We start from the raw sequence: 24,269 nt of genomic DNA, 5'->3' as shown, positions 1-24,269 counted from the left end.
TAACTAATCTAAGGGCAATCCACATTTTCTAAGTGAATTTTGAAATAATTTATTCATGAACATAGTTGCAACAAAGTTTTTATGTTGAATTAAGTGGGGATTCAGAAGTTTTTAAGATGACTAATATTGAAAATAGATTAATAAAAGCAGTATAAATAATCTTATAACGTCAAACTGTTTCAATCCAATATTTATTTGGTGAAATATATATATTAATACTTTTTTTAACTAATTGTGTGCAATACTTTTTTATTAGTATTATCAAGACAGCCTACGCTGAATACAAATATTGTAGTGTTTAAAGTCCCTTTCCTTCCTGTAACAGTTGCTACTTCCGCATTATCAGTTTGCGTGTCAAAGTTAATGGACACTAAATATTTTATAATCCTAGTAACAGTGGAATCTGATATTTACATAATAACTAGATCCTATCATATCGACGTAATTAAATACTTAGTTCGCAATTCCAACTATTTGTGAGCTTAGTAATAGACAATTTGCATTGCCTTAAATCCAGATTGATAATGAACTTTTGGAATATTTGGTGAAAACCTAGCTAACATTGAATGTGAAACCTGTTTAGAAACATTTATTGCCGTAACGTACCATGTTGTAAGTAACATCAAATAACTATATAGGTGATTACACGTTTTTTTATGATTCTCTATAACACAATTTAATAGTCACAATTATTAGTCAGGCATTTAAGACTTCGATGAAAATGAATAAGTTCCAGGTAGGTTTTACGAGCTTGGAATAATTTAAACAGCTTTACTTTGTAAAACAAAACTACACTCATTTATGAGTGAATTTTGTTACCAGTTTACGTGTTTGCCTAACTTTTAAAAATCTAAAAACTTGTTATCACTATGGCAACTTATTTTATACAATTTATAAAGAAAATATTTGAGGTGTCTAAATTTCTATTACTATTGAAATGAATGCAAAAATTTGAATCCTTGTGACAGATGAATGGTTTATGGCTTTGGTATTGTTATTAATTAAAAATGAAATCATGTGTTTAACTTTAGCCGTTCATTACATGTCAATCCGTTTTTCTTAGCTTCATAATATTGTACAAAGGTATAACATAGGTTAGGAGATAACACAGTTTTAAAACAGATACATTTTGTATACATTTGTATATATCCTCATGATAGCATTTGTGGTATGTATTTTTTTTTATCAGAGAAGTCGAAACCTGGTCCGAAACCTTATCTTAAGAATATCTCGGCTCAGTTTGATGGCCAGCTAGTACAGCATTTTGGTTTCAATATGGTGTCCGTATCAGTTTCACATTAATCACAACTATTTAATTATAGACCTGTGAGAAGTCTGTATTTTACAATACATGTAACATTTCCAAACATTTTATCGAGCATGTTTTATTGTTGTATCTCAAACGGTTTTTGAGATATTGATTACAATTCAATCACATTTTATTGCCATGAATTCGTAAAATAAATGGTCAAACGAGTTCAAACTTAGTACAAACATTGATCTTATAATTTTTCTCAGGAAAGTTTATTGGCCAGCTTCGTATACCATTTCGTTCCAGTATGACTGTAATTTAAATACCAAATGGTCAACTCTATTATTTATGAGCCTAGAGAATTTCTTTTTGTTTCAAAAATGTAGTTGGAATCCTACATTTCTAAAATAAACTAAATTAATATTTTACATGTTACAAATTCCACCTACATATTCCTACTGAGCCGGATGGACTTTTCTAATTGTATATAAAATATTGATGGTATAAACTTATTAAAAGCCATTAAATATTGTTTTTGGAAATACTCGGAAATATGGTTTCTGTAAAGTTAGTCGTAGGGTTGGAATTCTCGAGAATTCAAAAATACTGCAACAATACAATTTTAATCTATATATTTTAATGGATGTTTAGGTATTTTCTGATTTTATAAGACACTGTTTTTAGACAATTAAGTACTTCATAATATAAATAGTCCTTAATCCTTGGCATTGTTTTATTTCCTCTATACTAAGTATATCTTGATGTCTACAAAAAGGATTTTTTTGTCCTGCAAGACAATTTTCTAGCCATATTTATGTATCAACTATTTTTTGTAAAGTGGCTCATGTATACTTAATTAACGAAAATATTTGTGGCAATATATGTTACTTCCTCCTTCTTAAGTATCCGTATCACATATTATATTTTTCAAACTTCGTGAACCTTACTTAGTTGCGTTTAGTAAAAACCAATTTTATATACATCTAAATATTTCACATCACCATAAATTCTCGTGCAACTATATCTTGTAAATAATTTGCTCGTATAACAAAGACTAAAAAAAATAGAAACTAAATATGTATTGAAAACGTATAATTGGCGTTAAGAAGATGGATGTACGCTTACTGTTTTCAGTAAACAATATTGAGTAAACCCGATAACAAGCACTTTGTCAGAAACTACGTACATTTCCCTGAATACGATAGGTTTTTTGTCCGTTATTTCCTGCACAGTGATTTATAATTTTCCCGGAAATATTTAAACAATAAATGGTGTAACTAACTGGAATGAATATTATTTCCGTTCGCAATATTGATGAATTGTCTGATGAATTAATATTAAATTAATACACGTAATATAGACTTTACATACTTTAAAAACTGTGCTCAAGTAGTGCGTTACATTGATTTGTAATCTGGCTTTGAAGAGTGACTGGAGTTGCAATTTAGGTCAATGTGTATCGTATATTTCATAATTTGTATAATATTTATTCAAGTAGCAATGCCTGGTTTAAATAGTACTGTACTGTAACATAATAACATACATTATTATTTGTTAAGATGCATACTTTTTTCAACCCTGAAGATACGGACGAGTACACGTTGCGGTCTAGAAGATGTGCGAAAATACTTTCTTAAAATATACTGTAAGAATGAATAAAACTTCTACTACTCACTACATTCAACTACATTCCTTTATAGTGTTAAATATATGAGAGTTACTGTCAAGCTATCAAATACGTATGCAGCCAAGTTTTAAAACTAAATGTTATTTAATATATTTCAACAAAAGGATTGAAAATACGTTTGAAAATGTTTATGTAAGTCAGTGGAATATATCATTGTCCAAAAAGTAAGAATAATTTTAAAATTCCTTATAACCTATTTAGTTTTTGGCATACTTATGTAATCTGATTTTATTACACAAATTTGGTGTTTTCACAAATTTTTTTTGTTGAAACACCACCAGGCACTTAACCTTGATAACAATGTTCATTATAATTCAATAAAACAGATAACACAACGCTGCAATAGCAAAATATAACATCAAACTATAAAACCGCATGTATTCCTACACAAACAGGACGCTTGAACTCGAAATTCAGCATACGCTCAGTGTTGCCACCTGCAGGGAAAACTATTACGATAAAATATTAGCCGCTTAAGGCAAAAACTTGAAAATCGTCCGATTATTTTTCAGTTGACTACACTGTGCCTCGACTTGAGCTCATTATTTCTTCTCTCACTCTCAAATTCACGAAGATTCTTTGTATAGAGAATATTCATTTTATAGATTTAAGGTACGTATCTTAAAATGGATTAGTTTTCATTTTTATATAGAAACACCAATAATAATATAAATTTAAGGTAACGAAAGTAATATAGAAGGTTAAATTACCAGTAAATATTTTTTTTTATGTTATTCCTAATTATGGTGAAACTCATACGTATTTTAAAAATCTGTGTGTTCTGCAGGCATGTAAAAATCTGTGTGATCTGCAGGCATGTAAAAAGTTTGTGTTGTAGCTGGGAGCTATGCTTTAACAAGCTGGTCCGATTTAAAATCTCTGATCTTTACAAAGACAAGTTTGTCACACTATTTATTTATGTGTACATGAATGTTTGTTTAACAGATTAGTTTGTAAGCCTACAGCAATTTTAGCAGAATAAAGGTACGGCTTATTTGTAAAAATGTTATTATTTGTAATACAATGTAGTAGAATGACCATACTTTAAGACCTTTGATGTTACACAAGTGAAAAAAACCATTGCAAAGTAAATGTCAATTTTGTTTAAAATAGCGACGTTTTGTGAAAGTTTGTGTGTTTTCCAAAATTAAATGCTTGTTATTACATTGGTTGAGAAGCCGTCGTTATGCATAGAAATCTCCATTTAACATTGTTAATCAACCTTTATTGAGGCTATTTGCTAGGCTATTACCACATTGTAAATACTAAATAAAAAAAACCACACCGTGACGTCATATGGCTTCGTTCGTAACGATTTCCATTTAGTTGTTAGTGGTAGATATCGCGTGTACTTATTTTTCCTCTGTGTCCATATGTTTAGTTTAGGTGTATGTAGTTGACATATATTTTTAATGTAGTTTCACAACGTGTTGGATGATTTTTACATTTTTACCTAAATAGTAGTTATGTATTAGATTAAATTGCACATGTTCGAAAAATCCTATTACATTCATCCCTTTTGGCGTATCGCATTATTCTTCCTGTACTTGGTTGAGCGTTCTGCGATAATTAGTTCTGGAAAGATATAGCTAGCATTAATACCGGTTATCTCTCGCTGCGTTCTGTAATTATATATACGTATAAGTACGGATATATCATTCCACTGTTTTATACATGTGCTGATGAAATTATATATATGTATATACATATTTATATTATTTAAACTAATATGTGTCAGATACAGCCAAATACAAAATAATTGAATCGTAAAAAGTAAGGGCTCTGTGGTGTAATGGTAGCACATTCACCCGGGAAGTGAGAGATCCGGGTTCGAGTCCCGGCGAATCAAGTACTTTTTGTGGTTCAATGTTTATTGAAATCAAGATCGGCTATTGCCATTTATAAAAATTTTATTAATGTGTATATATATATATATATATATAACTGTAATAAAAATTGAATCACAAAAAGTACTTGCTCCGCCGGGACTCGAACCCGGATCTCTCACTTGCCGGGTGAATGTGCTACCAATACACCACAGAGCCCTTACTTTTTACGATTCAATTATATTGTATTTGGCCGTATCTGTCACATATGCGTTTAAATAACCAAACTAACATATGATCGGAAGACCAGATACCTGTCAAATGGCTTTTGTTTACATTTATTAATTTTGTATAAGTGGCAATAGCCTAATTTAATTTCAATAAACATTGAATCACAAAAAGTACTTGCTCCGCCGGGACTCGAACCCGGATCTCTCACTTGCCGGGTGAATGTGCTACCATAACACATGTATTTATATAATTTTATATACACATGTGGTTGTGTATATATATATATATATATATATATATATATATATATATATATATATATATATATATATATATATATATATATATAATTACATCAGCACATGTCCAAAACAGTGAAATTATAAGTCCGTACTTAAGTAATAAATATAAAAAGGAGAATATTCAAGTTATATTAATTACAATATTTATATGGTTCAATTTTGGCTTTCCGACCATGTGGGTAAACAAATATAGAAATCTTTATCCCAAGAGACTTATGTTATCTGCATTTACACCTAATCAACTGAGTAAAATTTTACTTGGTGTTATATTTTATTTTTAATCAACCTGAAACAAAAAATACAAAATTAATGTATTTAAATTCCTACAAAATGGATGTACTGTATTCCTAAAATTATTCTCTCAAGACGATTTTCTCGTTATCGAAAGAAGCGTCGCACAGAGTAGTCGTCATAGAGACCGACGCGACGCGTAGAGGCTTAATATTGTAAAATCTGACAATACCCAGTCTTTTCTCTCACTTTCTGAAATGTTTACCACATATATCACTATTTCACTGGAATCATTAATGGAATTGTAAATTTTCTCAAATTACTCAAATTTACATACTAGCAATCCAAGTCATCTTTATTCAGTTTACTCAGGGCACTGTTACTTAATCTTATTTGACTTCAAGTAAAGATAAAATAATAAGATGAATTCTACAACTGCAATTGCATATGTAAAAACATACAAGTATGTTTATGCATAGCCTATATTACTTTCTGGTGGTGTCACTGAATGAAATACTATAAGTTTTTATAGTGTTTTGAATTTATATTCTTCTACTTTAGTCCTCGAGCCGAGAGCAATTTGCATTGTACAAGCACACAACATGCGCTTTCTTTACATCGTTATGGAAATGTTCCCCAATACAAAAAATGATCGCTAGCCAGCTGTTTTTGTTTAGATGGTAGGGTACCTATCAAAGAGGTTAAAAATTCGAAATTATAATTTTTCCTCACATCATATTTTTCTTAGCTTGATACACATATAACCAACCGCCAAACAGGTGTATAAATGTTAAATCAGTATTACACAACCAAGTATATAGCCTTAAAGTGGTGACTTTCAGTCTCTTTATGTAGTTAGATGGTGGTAATATTGCTATTTTGCTATTATTTATGTTTCTGGTGGTCGGTTTTAATTGTATCAAGCAAGAAAACGTTAATATAATAAATAAATTACCTTTAAAATTGATAACTCTTTCAATACATCGCGTTTCAATCTCCACCAATACTACCGAAGCTGATGACCGATTTTTTTCAGAAAAAAATGTTTTTGTCCTTTTAAACAAAAAAAAACTAGCTTATTTGCTTATACACTGCAAATTGGTTCTTGGCCCACGTGATGAGTTCTTGTTTCTCTAATTCACTCAAATACTTGAAAAATATCTATTTATACTGTCTTCAAATTTGGTACACTGGTTTGTTTTGTATTTTACATTGAATAATAAGATTTAGCTTTTTTAATTTTGGGATATTTTAATATTAAAAATATCCTCAATATGATACAAGAAATAGATAGGAAATGTTTAAAAATTATAAAAAATCAATGTTCACCAGACAACTTGTACATGCATTGAGGCTTGGAACATGCATTCAAATTGTAAAATCATTACATTTAGCTTATTTGTGGAGGAATTGAAAATTCAAAATGTTTTCATAACAATAATTAAAAATTTTAAAGTTAACTAAACAAAACGTGTGAATAAAATTGTATTGTATTCGAATTATTATTTGTTTTTTTAATCAGTCATTCCCTTTTACAAGTATAGTATCTTTCATATTAAAACTAATGTTACCCGTAGCTATGTTTGCATTCTGATACAGTATGACTAAAGCTTCAACTTTTGTTTCACAACAATTACGTTCGTGTTGCTTAAATTTAAACTTAAGTGACTACTAATATTTTTAAAATAGCACGGATATTTTTTTACATGATTATTGGTATTATTAAAAACCACTTTTATTGGAAAATAAAGAGACGTGATGGGATATTTCTGTTAAAACTCGAGAAGTATTTCCAAATGATTTAAACAAATACCTTTGACATCATAATAATTTTTTTTTTTTTTAAAGATCAAGGTTATGTTCGATCTGCTTATTCCACAAAGACTATGTATTAGAAAATTTAATTTTTGAATAAGGGGGAGGTCGTTGCAATACTTCGATATCATTTATGAAACGGGTCCCGGTGAAGGCTGGATTGAACACTAACTAATCCATAAATCCTTTAAACGCATCGTATAACCACGGAGAAGAAAGAATATTTCATTCTCCATGGTAAACACTGACACTTCTGCTCTCTGGCGGGAAATCAATGTAGTCCGGATTGTTGCTGTTTCGTCGTAACGTGGTTTCCTTAAGAAACTGAACTATTTATAGCCGTTTCTCTGTAGTAGACACAGTAGTGGCTCACTGCGACGGTGCAGATTGGCTTTGTTCTTGTCAGTTTCCCAAAATCCCTGCTGATTACTATTAGAATATTAGAGTTTCTAACAACAATTTCATGTAAGTCTTAAGAGCGAATAAACATTAAAACTCATTTAATATTCATTCAATAAATATGCAATTATTTTGAAAATAATATGTTGAAAGTAAAACGAAACAAATAATATAATATTTTATAAAGATTTACGCAAACCCTTTAAACTCTCTTCATTCATTAAGACGATACGTTATAGCTATACCCTGTTTTGGCAAACATTTATTCACGGAAGTACTGTACTGTAGAATTACTCTATAGAATACAAAAATTGAAAAATAAACTATAAAAATGTTGGACATTTTCGTAACTATAATTTGAATTGTTAAACTCAAATATGTTATTTAAAATATGAAATGCAGACTATTTTTAGGAGGAGTGGAGTAAAAAAATTGTGGAATATAGCGTAAAATATATGGCAGAAACTTCCCGCCAAAAATCCGATGAATAACCACAAATCACAAGGCAGGTGATACACAGCAGCTGACGGCAACTTCCTGTTGCACCGGACCGTTAACGCGCTCTTCACAAAAAAAACTGTTGTCAGATAAAACAAAAACATTGGTAGAGTTTGTTATACTTATACTTTACATATACATGCATATATATATATATATATATATATATATATATATATATATATATATATATATATATATATACGAGGTGTTTGAAAAGTCTAGGTACGGCTTAATATTTTACAAACCATAGCAGATAACATCTATAAACTTTGCACAGTTTCATATGGCTATGTAAACTATTTTTCCTTGCTATTACCATGACATGCCAACCATGGGGGGACGGCCCACAGAGGAAAACATGGAAATCTTAAATTAAAGCATGGGTCGAGTGATACCTCATTTGAAAGAGCTCACTTAGTAGAGTTGAATGCCGCAAACCGCATCTCAAAAGGTTTATCCAATCAGAAATGGCGGGTTGTTTTAGGTACACATTGTGAAGTACATTATGCGCTGCCATTTCTGACTGGATCGTCGTATTCTGATGCGGTAGGTGGCGTTTCAAACTACTAACCGAAGTGTTTTCGCTGACTTTTTTTAATTAGCAAATTATGTCATAAATTTATAAAACAATAAATAAAAGTAAAATGAATTCGTCGTCTTTATGTTTATGAATTAATTAAGTTCTACCATTGTTCTTTGTTGGTGAAATAGTTAACTTACCACTTAATTTTTTAAATAAATTTTTCTGTTATTTTTTATAAATACTAATTAGTGAAACTATTGGTTAGTAGAGTGAAACGCCGCCTACCGCATCAGAATACGACGATCAGAGACTGAATACGTTAAGCAGAGACTGGTTAAATATCTTTCAAAAACTGAGTTTTTAAGTAAAAATCCATTTGGGTTCAGAAATGGGTATAGTACGGAATCTGCTTTGTTACATTTTATGAGCAAGGTAGAGCATGGGGTGAATGATAATAAAAAAGTAAGTGGGATACTTTTGGATATAAAGAAAGCATTCGATACAGTAAATCATGAAATATTATTAAGTAAAATGTATAATTGTGGAATTAAAGGTGTCGTGTATGATGTAGTTTGCAGCTATTTAAAATCGACAAAGCAGATGGTTAAAATAAATGGACTTTAGAGTTATTTTGGGGAAATTGAGCACGGAGTCCTACATGGATCGGTTTTGGGCCCGATTTTGTTTTTCATTTTATGTTACATCATTTGCTGACGACACTGCTTTATGAATTGAATGTATTGAAAATAGTCGTGTTGATGTAGAGCGGCATATCAATTTCGATCTGATATTGTTGAGGTGGTGGTTTCAAGTTAATAAAATGGTGCTCAATCCAGAGAAAACAAATTATATACATTGTAGCCTTAGGAAAGAAAAAACCACTCAAAATCCGTTAGTGTACAGATGTTTAAACTGCTTAGAGGTTCCAACGTTTTGTGATGATTTTTGTTTCAAAATTAGGGGGGTGGATACTATTAAGTAGCCTATCTGAGAATCGTATTAGATAGAGAACTAAATTGGAAACCACATATAGAAATTTTGAAGGGAAAATTGATGAATCTACTTCGTATTTATAATTTCCTTAGACAATTATACCCATCAGACGTACTTCGCACGGTTTACTTTTCTTTAATTCATAGTAGGCTTGATTATGCTCTCTCCTGCTGGGGCGGAACGTATATCACGAATTTAGGAACATTAATAACAAGATTTTTATAAGACTAATGACTAAAGCTAATTTAGGGAACATTCTTATCCCTTATTTGTAAGAATTAACATATTATCCCTTCGTTATATGTACATTTATAAAGTATTAAAATGGTTTTATATTAGAAGTAATAATACTCTGAAAGATGTAAATAAAGCATAAATGAGATTAAGAAGTGCAAATAATTTTTGTGTACCAAAGCCTCAAAAAGCACATTGTACAAATTTGTTTTCTTTTATAGCTCCGAGGGCATATAATTTATTGCCAGAATTAGTCAAAAATAGTAGGAACATAAATATATTTTCTAAAAAAATTGATCGGTCAAAATGATATTGAGTATATGTTTAAGATAATAAAGTAGTGTATGGTTAGTCTTGTCTGCTAAGTTATAATAATATTTAAATAGACACGTTAGAGCATTATAAAATAATTATTTATAATATAATATTTAATGTTACATGTATAAAGCCTAATATTTTATATTTTAAATCATGCATAAATCCTTTTTATTTAATACAGCACAATACTTATACTAAATTTAATCTTTAAAATGTAATAGTACATTATTTACTACATAAGCTACAATAACTCATTTTTATCATTTCATTCTTGCTCGTTTCCGCTTTTTTATGTTTACTCTTTTTGTATACAGTCTCCCCAACACAGACACAGCCTTATGGGGTACCTACATTTCCCTTATTGTGTAAATGTATTGGCCTAATTATTAGTTTAATAAAAATAAAGAAAACCCTAAAAGGGTGTAACCTATTTTTTATATTTTATTCCTCTAAGTACATAAATTAGAAATAAAATAAGTAGAAAACATTTTTTTTTATTTGTTACTTACTGTAATTGTAAATATGTTATGTCATAGTATTATTTATTTTTAAGCACTGGCAATATTATTTGTTTGTAATATTCAGTTTGTTATTCTGGGGAATAAATTATTTATTATTTATTATTATTTTGGACAAGAAAGTAACCTATCACTTCAATTTAATAAAGATAGTATTATCCACTGATTTTGGGGTTTTAAATCAGATTTAGATATTTTCATTAATACGAAAATATCGTGTCTAGTTGAGAAATAATATTGTACTACTGTACTATGAAAATAAGAGTGTGTGTGTGTGTGTGTGTGTGTGTGTGTGTGTGCGTGCGCGCGCGCGTGCGTGTGTGTTTTAGGCCTCCTCATTACTTGTTCTGTTAAGTTTTTTCCAATATCGCCTCTGAAATTTCTGAACCTGCAACAATTATATTTATGTATTCAAAACCTTTTATGTGACACAAATAACATTTTCGGCTCACATTTTCGAGCTTTGGAGTTAATCTGTATACAAACTTCTGAGCACAAAATGGAACACCAAAATCACAAAAATCTCCTTTGGGTTATTGAAATATTTATCTTGTACACTACCGCTAAAGTTTACTCTCCTATACATATTCACTGCCAATATTTACACACTCAAAATGTTGCTCTGTGATAACAGAGACCTGCCAACATGTAATGTATTCACGTCTGATTATCTTATCCAAATTTATATTAAAATAAAATTTTTTTATAGATATTTGGAATAAAACTAACACCGTAAGTGGGACTTATTGATAGTTCAAAGCACTTCAAAACATTAATAGACATTTAATTTGAAATAGTTGTTTTTGTTGGCAAGTTGATATGTATGGATATGAAATACGGTTTTCAATTAAAACGATTTAATTACCTTTAAAACCAGACCGGTGTTCACGTGAGATTTTTAACCAACTGGAACTATATTTAGATTTAAATTTAGTCAACCAATCACAATTTTACCTCGCTGAATTAATTTACTTCATGCGTAATATTTGTGTCCAAATGGGAATGTAAAATAGCAAAAATATTATCTATCCCTAAGTTTTAGGTACATTTTCAATAAAAATTACCCTACTGTAATAGTCTTCATGACCACCGGAAATTACTCCCAGAGTCCAAAATCAACCGTTCAAAATTTCAATATATGCTATATAACACGGCTTGAGAAAAAGATAAGTGTCCGTAAAAAATTCTAAGTGATTTTACACCTGGTACAAAGGTATCTTATAAGTTTGTAGATTAAGTTCATTGGTCATTTCATTCCAATATAGCGGCTGTTTAAACTTTACAAAATTTCATAATTCCGTTATTTATGAACCTAGAAAAAAATCTAAAACTGTTCTGCGATGCGTATAACATTTCGTAAGCTTTTCTATAAACATTTGTTATATATTGAATGGGTTTTTAGATATTGGGTATATGTCAATCCCATGAGAATCAATTAATAATATTTCAGTTATCACAAAATTTACCTACTTCTTCCGACTGAGCCGGAATTATCTATTATTATAAAAGATAATTTTGTGTAAAACTGCAAATTCTTTCAATTAACACATTACTGAAAGATATTTCTAAGTAATCAAAGCACGTTTTATTACATTCAGATTTTTACACGTAACATAATTTTAGTAGTATAATACAAGTACGGTAACAACAGTTCAGGTATTATTCAAAACTCTTAAAAAATTGTTATTTACGAGTAGAGAATATGGAGTACAGAAAAGGGTGGCAGTCAATCATCGTTTATCAGCTTCTATCACTGTTACAACTGAAAAATGTCAAAAGTCATACGGTGTTGATTTTTCATTACGTTATCACTTAGTTAGACTTAGTCTCTTGATTATTTGCTTTAATCAAATAAACAACCACAGACTTGTTCGTTGGATTTTTGTTTTCAATTTCCCAAGTTTGTATGTGTTTATCGAATTTATAGAAACATAATATCTGTATACATACAACAACTTCGGGACATATGCATTTATAACAACCTCTGATTTGTTAAAATTTCCGTCCCGAAAAGCAGAATAACTGTTAAAAGATCGTTAAAGTTCACAAAATTTTCAGAGGAATAGAAAAAGAACAATTTATATTAATACTAACGATTAAAATACCCTGCTAAATTTAATCAACTGTTCTGTGAAACCATTGCTTTATGAGAGCACAACCATAGGTTTATTTAATTTAACTACTATTTTCACTTTGTTTCATTTATAATCTTGAAATAGTAGGTTTGATTGTAAAAACAATTCTTATTTCAGCCTTTACTGCAACGACTGTTGAGCACAGAGTCAGAAAACACCTAAACAAGAAAATTAGAAAGTTAGTAAATGTATACTTTAAACTATACATTTCAGCAACTATTAAGTATGCAGCGAGGTCAGCACCGTAAGCTTATATCACAGATAAAGTTAGTATCTAACATTTACGACACGTTCATAGACGGTTATAAAACCCATCTTCGTTGTCTTTTACAGAAGCAGGCTACCCAGACCTGTGTATATTTCCATGATTAAGGAAAAAAAACAAAATAAAGTTGCCCATAAAATATACGAAGACCGGAATAAATTACAATGGCTATAAATGGCTTGTTTACACATTTTATAGATTTCAAATACGGCAAATTCTTCATTGACGCCGGAAAAATAATTTACTCAAAACAAAAGTGCTCATACACGTTTATAGTCTGCGAAAATGCGTGCGAAGTTGCTGGTAAATTTTAGTTGTTTCTAAAATAATCTATAATCATTGTTTATAGTACTACTAATTGTTTTAAAGTAAGTCCAAATTAGTAACTTGAAATGTGTATGATTACAGTATACCAGAATATGTTATAATTATAAAACTACTAGTATAATCATTTTATACTAGTGGTTTATAAAATATTACATGATGGATATCTTAACGTAGGTAAGAATTTACGGTAAAGAAAATTGAATATAATTTTGTTCTATAACATCAAATATTATAAATATTGAGAATGACTCAACTTACTATTTTTCTGCTGTCATTCCAGTCGTGCTGTGGGTGTTACCACGTATTCTGTAGCTAGAGATGTATCATAAGTTTAAGTATAATAAACTGTAGCTATACATTTTCTAGAAATTGTAGAAGTACAAGTATCGTATTGACCGAAGCTTCGGTAATATATTATTTTAAATCAACAACATTTAAATTCAAATACACGTTAATATACACATTAAACAACGCATACAATTAGATATACAATATAACAATACATACTATGTGTATTATACGGAAACTAGACTTGTGAGTTTCCCGAAAAATACCCTTTTTACGAAATCCTTCCCTTGGAGAAAGTTTCAATGAACGAAGTGACTTTTCCCGCCCCAAACTCCATCACTGCTCTTGATTCAATATATCAGAGCACAGAGCCACCCAGCCAGTATTTCATTAGTTTTTCGCTAAGCCGTGCGATTCAACTACAGTTTTTGCAGTTCAAAGCACTTTAACCAGTATTTACTTTAAAATGCTTTATGCGTAAACTTCTTTATGTACGTAAAACACAGTATCTTTTATTTTTACTTACATAAACTAGTTTTGATAAAGAACAAGTGGAATACTTTGTTTTATAATATAAAGGTACGATGAATCGGACGAAAGACTGTGAATAATGCCTATTATTCACAGTATTTCCTCCGATTCATCGTGAATAACAATATATTGTACTATTAAATTTCAAAGGAATACTCAAATTGTCACTGAAAGATGAGGCAAAGGTTTCTATTTTCAATGGAGTGATGAAGAATGTAGAACTAAATATTTAAAATGAGCTTGAGAGTGTTAAGAAAATAAATAATTTTATATTTTGCTATTCTATATAAGACGTTTATTAGACTTGTATTGTTTAGCTATGAAAACCCGCATAACTAATGTAGCAGAATAATAAAACTAAATAGGTTTGATAAGGATAATCACCTTAAAAACCAAACATTTACATACTCACGCAACGCTTTTTGACATGTTGAGGCATTTTAAAATATTTTATAGCCCTGTCTTTTATGAAAACCTGTACTTAGCTGCAAAGCACCGTTTCTATTTTGCGTTATCTATCACTTTTTTTTAATATCCCTTCACGTAGATTAAAACTGTTCATGGGCATGTAAACCATTCCTCTCATCTTATTAAATGTGAAAAAGCTGGTGATTTTTTTTTGTCTTGGCCCCTAGACTCCTATGTGGTGAATCACTACATTTACCTGCATGTATCCTGGGTGCCCCGTTTTCCAGGCGTTCGGTCCTTATGTTAGTTTAGTTTATATTTCTTAAACCTTTCCGTACTCAGAATTCCTCATTCACAGGCTCGATCTGCCTTTAAAATTATCAATGACATAATAATTTGTAACTATTTTGATATCATCTGGAAATTAATAATAACAAAAAATCTTGTATCGAAAAATTGTTTATTTTATCATTTGACATAACAATTTGTAAATGTGAAATATGTGGCAATTGTTTTAATTTTTAATAAAACCACTTTAATTCCATACGTAAGAGGTCATAAATCAAGCCAGTAGTTCGGTAATCATAGCATTCTTTTATCAAGACAAATTATTATTACATCAATTTGTCGTATATTACTTTTGGCATGTTTTCTTAATAAAGTAAAAAGGCAATCGCAGAATTGGGAGATGTATGAATTCATTCAATCAAGATGACTTTGGATTTCTATCTTAGTGGCAAGAGGGCTAAGAGCTGGGGGCAATATTTCATTACTTTCCCGCCAAAAGTGGCGGTTTGACCTCACAAATCATTTTATCAGATAGAGCCAGGATCAGATTGAACAATACTCACAGGTCTGTGTCGAAAATATCCCAGCAATAATTTACAGATTTTAATATTTTCCACTTATAATTAATTATTATGCTGTTTCAAGGAAATTTCTGAAAATATTGTAGTATACAGTATGTTAATACCTTCATATATATTAGCAATAAATCAATAATATTCATACTTATTTCACTATATTATTATTTAACAAAATAAAGGTGCATGACAAGTGTTTACTTAATTTAAGTTCTATTGTTAATTTCTTTACATTCTTATATCTATGTATATCAAGAATGATAAGTAAGCTTGATAGTAAAATCATTTATTATTCCTAAATTTACAGCAATATCTGTTGAACAAATATTGAGATAATAGAATTAAAATGTTTACTCAAAATATAATTTTAAAGTGTACGATTTAAGCAAATATTAAGTATGCAGTGCTTGGTGTACTATAATGCAGATATGAAAGACTTACCTATCTAAGCTACAGATTTAAAGACTGTTATGTTTTTTGACTGAAGCAGGCCTTTCAGACAAACTTAACTATGACACCTCAGACAGGAATAAACTACAATGGCCTGAGCTATAAACTTTTTTACCGATATAGCCTTCTTAGATTTCGGTACGTATTCCATTTTGAAATGTCATATAGCCTCATTACTGATCACATCATCAGTGACTTCAAATTTAAGAAATTTGACTTTAGAATTCACCCTCGCTGGTCTAAAATAGTATAATTGTTACTGAATTATTCTATCATGAAATATTGGAGACAAATTCGAGTTATTTTACGGTACTTATAAAAACTATTTTACTCTCCAACTAGAGGGCCCCAAAACACTGTTTAAATCTAAATTAGATTAGAAGATTGGAGTATCTTTCATTGATTGTCATCACTTAACTCCAAAGTGTTAAAATTTCATTTAAAAGGAATATGCCCACGATGTCGATTTTACAGTATGAAATAGCACGTTTGCAGTTTGTAACTGCTAATATTACAAATTGATGTAAATAAAGTAGGCCTTTACTAGCTATTCTTAACGGGAAAACTAATATGCTGTTAATTTCGATTGGTTCAAGCACTTGTTTTCTGGCTAGTAACATATTTACAATCGAAATAGTTACAACCAATGGTGTAGTACAAAGAACAATATTGCGAAGAAATATGGTATAATTACTATTGTTTCAATTTGTAAAATTGTTTGCTCACAAAGGACGAAAGAACTGTCTCTTAATGAAGAAACTTTCGCCTTGCTTACTTGGCAAATAAATATAAAACATTTGATGAAAACACGACTATTTACATTATAAAATATGAAATTTTAATACTAATGAAGATAGTTAGAAGGCATATCATTGGTATTTTATTTATAGATAATGGATGTAAATTTGCCAATTGTTGCCACATTTACTAAACACGAGAGAATACTCCTTGGGAACTTGGCAAATATTATACGTTTAATGTTTGTGCTATTGTGTTGAGGTAAATTATTTACTGAGTCTGTGCATTCATTAATAAAAGACTGATAGGGTTAATTCTGGTTCCTTTTCTGTAAGGTTTACCGTGCACGAATAGAAGTACTCATAGCACACACATAAGGACACACAAGTAGATGGGTAGTGAGTGAACATCGTAAAACATTTTTTGGTAATCTCTCTGAAACTTTTAAGCAGGGGGTATTATAATCAGGATTTCTTGAACTTATGGACGTATATGGTCTAGAAAGTGATCGCTCCAGGTCTGCTGTAAGATTTCTCTTTTCAGCCAAAACTTATGTAACCTTGATTATTGTGAGACATTGACCCAATCTATTTATTTAATACAATTCAATTTTTAAAAAACGAGGCTTTTATAGTAGCTTTATTGACTAAATGGCTTACAGTTACGGTTTGCTCACGCTTTAGTTTTAAAATAACTTTTCAATTCCAACTATTCTAAAAAGAATAGTTAGAATTAAAATTTTGTTACGCAAGTATTTTTAAAATTTAAAATATATAGAACATAAAATGTGTTAATTATAAAATTCTCAAATCCCTCCACCTATCATCATCTTTAGAATTGTAAAAAGATATTCCTAAAATGCCCCAGGACTTTATTAAAATAGTGGCTTGTCCAACCGTCTGTGAGATAACCGTTCATAGAAAATTCTAAAAGACTTTAAATTTTAGACATAAGTTTCTCAAGGTCCAAATAAGAACCGTATTGGTTTTAGGGAAAGGGTCTGTTCGTCTGTCTGTTCCTTTATCCGTCTGTCTTCTCTCTTTACATTCTGTACAGGCCTTCGACGCTCAGTATCAGTTTATTTATTATTCATAACCGTTTTATTAGCTAGACATCAGGGAAATACATCGCTGAACATTTTTATAGTAGACACTCTTATTAAAAGTCATGTCAATTGCAGCACAAGTTTAGCCATGGTCGTGATTCATGAATTTATACATGTTTGTCTAAAACCAAACACGCAGGTTGAGACCGGTAGCTTTCTAATTTTGAGTAATGTTCTTACGATAACAGAACGATGAAGACAGAATCCCCAGGGTATTCTGACAGACGTCGATATGGGATGTCAAATGTAAGTGGAGTTAACTTTAAGCCGATCTAATATCAGAAGTTTCAGTGAGAGAAGTTAGTCGTCAGTTGTGTAAGGCAGCAGTAACAATGACGTCAGAGGGTATCCAGCTGTGATCGGTAGTAATCCTGTCAGACTTACATCACAGCTAGATCTTGTCATTGGTAATCAATTGCATTATAACCGTATCTGAATAATTCAATAACAAGAGTAAAGTAGCCAGTCTTTGATTTTACTTAATAGGTAACCTACAGTTTGTTTTGGGTAATTATGACTGTAAATTTTGTTTTAAACAGGAGGTGAGAGTAACTCATATTCATCCAATATAAATTATACTAGAGAGATCATAAAAGAAACATAATATCCAAAGTTTTTTATTTTATAGGGATAAAATAAACTGTATATTATTCTTCTAAAAATAACAGCTGTTAACAGTTTTATAATTCGGTCTTAAAACATTTTACTCCGAGCCTTAAAAGTTTAGTTTTTAACTCTTGATGTATATGTAACTAAAACTGTTACTATGTTTGATAGAAATATAATAACATCCTTAACGTAGTTTTGTTTAATTTTTTTTTTTAATTTTAACGTTTAATTGGTACTAAGGTTTAAAATTCATTTTTTTTATTTGCTTCATGAAAAAACCAGTATTAGTTTTATTCCATCTTCATATTTTAACAGTTATGATAAGAAAGAGGCATGTTTACTTGATTTACAAAACGTATAAAACACTAAGGAGTTTCACACACCAGCCTTTTAAGATAGTTTTTAAACAATTAACAAAGATTATTTTCACCGTGTGTAATATGGTATCTAAAGTTACAAAATGTATATATCTATTTAAAAGGATCACGTTTGAAAGGATGATCTGAACGAATCCATGCGACATTTTTTTACATTTTTATTACTTACATAACATAATATTTCGTTATATTTAAATCTATAAAAATAATACCAGAACGTTTGCATTTTAAACCAATGTGGAGTGACCAGTTTTATCTTGAAATTTGTTAAATTAATATAAAACGTAATGCATATTAATAAGTTTAATTAATAATAATTTTTGTTTCAGACCCATGGGAAGGCACCGGCGAAGAACGCATTCTATCATCACACAACACCATTGTATAGGCCTGTACAAGAGGATACATATATGCAACACGAAGGTAACACAGGAAATTCTTCTATTCATCCATATATAGTAATCAGCAAGCGGGTACGTTATATTTACAAAATATTTAACACTTTAATACAATCCTAATAATAGTATAAACGCGAAAGTGCCTTTCTTTGTTGTTTATTTCACGCGTAAACCACTCTTATCTCACGCGCCCTGGTATTACTATAGGCGTATTCTTATTTCAAAAATCCTCCGGGCTACGCCCCGCTGGTCTTTAAAGTAGCCAAAAATGCCATCTTGATTTCTAAAGTCGTGTAATATAATTTTAATGAGCCTGTCAAATGTAATCAACTGTTCTGTGTAAACATTGTTTATTATTTTCAATTTATATATGGAATACTGGGTGATTCCCATCAAAGCAGCTCCTGAAAGAAATGTCTCAATGACTACTAGAGACCAGAAGTATTACTGTATTTTTGCATACACTTTAGTGCTGGGGGAGAATGGTACGTTTGCTGCAGTGAAATTAATGGAGTTAAGTCGATAACAAGTAGATGAACAATGAAGATGCATGTGGTCGGCGGAGTTTGAGGATAGACGGCAAGTCTAGATATAAGTGAAGAGCCTAGAGTAGGTCGTCTAGTAATGCTCTGGGTTTCAGGTACATTTATAGTGAGTATTATTCAAATGTCTAAAGAAAAGCCATAATTTTCGGTTTTAGATTTACAGCGTAATTAATTATCTAACTAATAAGATGTCATGAAACATAAGAAGGTCCGAATTTTACTCCAAAGACTGCCGTTGAAGCAATCGGCTAGAACTATGCTAGATGAAATTTCGCTCGACTGTTCTTTTGAACTAAAATACCAAATCCAGCTCTAAATTTTCTGAAATTAAAAAAATATTTTACTATAAATTAAAAGTAAAAGTGTAGGCTTCTCTAATCTATGATATTTTTTATCGGGAAATAATGCAAAATCAACTATGGAACAAAACATACGTGGGAAGTAACATTGTAAAGTCAATATTAGCGTCGGAAATATAATTCACTCGAACAGTGGTCATAAACGTGCACTAGATTGCGTGCAAAGTGGCGGGTAACTGCTAGCAGTGCAGATACGTGAGACAATGTAGCCTAAATCTTACTATAAATTTAAAGACTGTTATGTAACCTATCTAAGTTTACTTCTGACAAAAATATGCTTCTCAGAGATACACATTTTCTTGATGGGGAGAGGGGCAAAATCAGCTTTGAAACAATAATTACCTGGTAAATTAAAATGACTAAAAATATATACTTTTTAACATATTTTCTTGATCGTGAAAGAAGTCAAATTCAACATTGCCGTCGGAAATAATTAACTCGAAAAAGAAGTGCTCATGCATGTGCAAAACATACGAAATTGCGTACGAAGCCGCAGAAAACTGCTAGTAGTAAATGCTTTAGGAAAGAAATCAGAGATGTACTGCAAAGACTTATGGTGTCTTACCTTTTTAGTATTTTTTTAATGATTGTAGTTCATACCTTTTTTATAGAAAATGAAGGTAATGAATTTTTTGACTGATTTTACAAATGAATTCCCTGATGATTAAAAATACTTTACATGAGTGACAGGTACTTAGACATCCCTGCATGTTCTGGGACTATTTGGGACGCTCAAAAGTTCCCACTTTAGGAATGCACATAAGGACGGTGACATGTTCATAAGCATCCCCGAGGCCATTGGTAGTTGATCAATTTCCAGTATGTTCAGCCCATCATCTCCTGGCCTGGAAATTTACAGAGTACCAATTGAAATTCATCCTTACCTAGGGTTAAGCACTAGTTTGTTGAAAATCCATCCGATTGTTAAGACGTCTTAGAAGACAACCTTATCTATATGAAGTCTTCAAACGCTCTTAAGTTAGGTGTCCACATTTCATGAGAATTATCTTTTATTACTGTAATTTTTACTTCCTATGTTTTGCAACGGGATGTCATTTTATCCACTTTATTCTCTTCACTATTCCAAATTCACAGCTAAACTCATTGATTGGGTAGTAACAATACGGTGTACGGGTATCGTACTCTGATGTGAAAATCGATAATTCAAGTTAAAAGTGACGAACCACATGCTGATTTACTATGCATTGTTTACCAGGCAGAAATCCCTGAAGTATTGTTTTGATGTGAACATAAAATTGTAATGGTTTTATTCCACAAAAGAGTTGAAGTAATGAATAAACAACATGGATAGAATAAAAGTGACAACTTGTTTATATGTACCTCGCACATATTGTGTTGCAGCCCTGGACGAGCTATTCATTAAAATCATCCATCGTTATAAATCTATACATTTAAAACAGTTACTTCCATTTAATGATCCTTTTAGAATATCTAGTAAGACTTTTTTAATATATTTCACACCCAAGTTAATTGTAAATATAACATTTTCGGCCTTTTTGAAATGTATACTATTTTAGCAAAGTGCCATCCGAAATTTGAAATGTAACATTTTTTATTTACCAATTAATTTAAAATTTAAGTTCAAATTATTTTCAATTTTTTATTAGTATAAAGTGGCGTCAACACCCTGTACCCTCGCCGAGTCTTCCACTAGTGGATAAATGAGGTCAGTCCAACTAACAAGGAATGCAACTGTCTAAAAATGAACACTGATTGAAAAACATAAATCACTTAAAATATTACGAGGCGTTATAATCAATTAATTATTTATAGCTAAAAGAAAGTTTAACTTTATATAAATACTTTTGAAATTCGTTATAGAAAACATTTAAGTAGTGTTTGTGATTCACAGCAAACGATTATTTCATAAGAAAAGACCTCCTTCTTCCAAGTACTTCTGTCAATTATGATTAGGAGTATTAAAAGGAGTGTTACTTTAAGGAAGTATTTTGTTTAACATTTTTTGGATGGTTTTTATCTCAGGAAACGTCCAAATATCAAATTAGTCAACTGCCTGTATAAACTATGTATCTTGATAACTCAGGTCGGAATTATATTCAACTTACCCTCAGTATAATGATGAGACAGACCTTATCGTGATCAGCATAAACCTAAACTTGTCAGATAAGCATATATGTATATATATATATATATATATATATATATATATATATATATATATATATATATATATACAAAACGACAAAGAAGAATGGTTATTTCTTATGAATAAAAATATAAGTGCTACAACATACTATAGAGGCGTTAAATCCATAAAACATTGAATATGGAATGGAAATAAATATTTATCAGTTACCTAGCACAATTATTTCAAGTCTGGATTGCAGATATATCATAGAATGAGATGTTAAAATTGTAACAGGAGCACATACTCTACCACCCACAACACAAAATATACAGCTAAACAAAAATTCTACAGTGAAAATACTGCTAACAAAGCCAACTAGTAAAGAGTCTAGCAACCCTCACAATGTAATACTCCCAACTTGTCCAGTGGCTAGCCACAATAGAACAAGATGTTGAAACCGATCTTGCAACTGAAGTAAATAGTTTAGTAACCGTCACAATGTATATACCCAACTTGTCCAGTGGCTAGCCACAATAGAACGAGATGTTGAAACCGATCTTGCAACTGAAGTAAATAGTTTAGTAACCGTCACAATGTGATATACCCAACTTTTCCAGTCGCTAGCCACAATAGAACGAGATGTTGAAACCGATCTTGCAACTGAAGTACATAGTTTAGTAACCGTCGCAATGTAATATACCCAAATTGCCCAGTGGCTAGCCACAACAGAACGAGATGTTGAAACCGATCTTGTAACTGAAGTAAATAGTCTAGTAACCGTCACAATGTGATATACCCAACTTGTCCAGTCGCTAGCCACAATAGAACGAGATGTTGAAACCGATCTTGCAACTGAAGTAAATAGTTTAGTAACCGTCACAATGTAATATACCCAACTTGTCCAGTGCCTAGCCACAATAGAACGAGATGTTGAAACCGATCTTGTAACTGAAGTAAATAGTCTAGTAACCGTCACAATGTGATATACCCAACTTGTCCAGTCGCTAGCCACAATAGAACGAGATGTTGAAACCGATCTTGTAACTGAAGTAAATAGTTTAGTAACCGTCACAATCTAATATACCCAACTTGTCCAGTGGCTAGCCACAATAGAACGAGATGTTGAAACTGATCTTGTAACTGAAGTAAATAGTCTAGTAACCGTCACAATGTGATATACCCAACTTGTCCAGTGGCTAGGCACAATAGAACGAGATGTTGAAACCGATCTTGTAACTGAAGTAAATAGTCTAGTAACCTTCACAATGTGATATACCCAACTTGTCCAGTGGCTAGTCACAATAGAACGAGATGTTGAAACCGATCTTGTAACTGAAGTAAATAGTCTAGTAACCGTCACAATGTGATATACCCAACTTGTCCAGTGGCTAGCCACAATAGAACGAGATGTTGAAAATGATCTTGTAACTGAAGTAAATAGTCTAGTAACCGTCACAATGTGATATACCCAACTTGTCCAGTGGCTAGCCACAATAGAACGAGATGTTGAAACCGATCTTGTAACTGAAGTAAATAGTCTAGTAACCGTCACAATGTGATATACCCAACTTGTCCAGTGGCTAGCCACAATAGAACGAGATGTTGAAACCGATCTTGTAACTGAAGTAAATAGTCTAGTAACCGTCACAATGTGATATACCCAACTTGTCCAGTGGCTAGCCACAATAGAACGAGATGTTGAAACCGATCTTGTAACTGAAGTAAATAGTTTAGTAACCGTCACAATGTGATATACCCAACTTGTCCAGTGGCTAGCCACAATAGAACGAGATGTTGAAACCGATCTTGTAACTGAAGTAAATAGTCTAGTAACCGTCACAATGTGATATACCCAACTTGTCCAGTGGCTAGCCACAATAGAACGAGATGTTGAAACCGATCTTGTAACTGAAGTAAATAGTCTAGTAACC

General features: G+C 31.1%; 1 protein-coding gene across 1 annotated transcript in view; it reads left to right on the top strand.

Moving 5' to 3' along the window:
- The window catches only part of LOC124354655 (thrombospondin type-1 domain-containing protein 4-like), a 533,801-nt gene that overhangs the window by 241,519 nt on the left and 268,013 nt on the right, over positions 1 to 24,269 (top strand). Inside the window, exon 3 of the mRNA XM_046805280.1 lies at positions 19,256 to 19,349. Within this exon, the coding sequence (XP_046661236.1) occupies positions 19,256 to 19,349 (94 nt within the window). The remainder of the gene's footprint in view (positions 1 to 19,255; positions 19,350 to 24,269) is intronic.

This window comes from Homalodisca vitripennis, chromosome 2 (assembly GCF_021130785.1).
Source record: "Homalodisca vitripennis isolate AUS2020 chromosome 2, UT_GWSS_2.1, whole genome shotgun sequence".
Classification (NCBI taxonomy): domain Eukaryota; kingdom Metazoa; phylum Arthropoda; class Insecta; order Hemiptera; family Cicadellidae; genus Homalodisca; species Homalodisca vitripennis.
The sequence above is the reverse complement of the archived record's forward strand: the minus strand, read 5'-3'. Positions and strand labels throughout refer to the sequence as shown.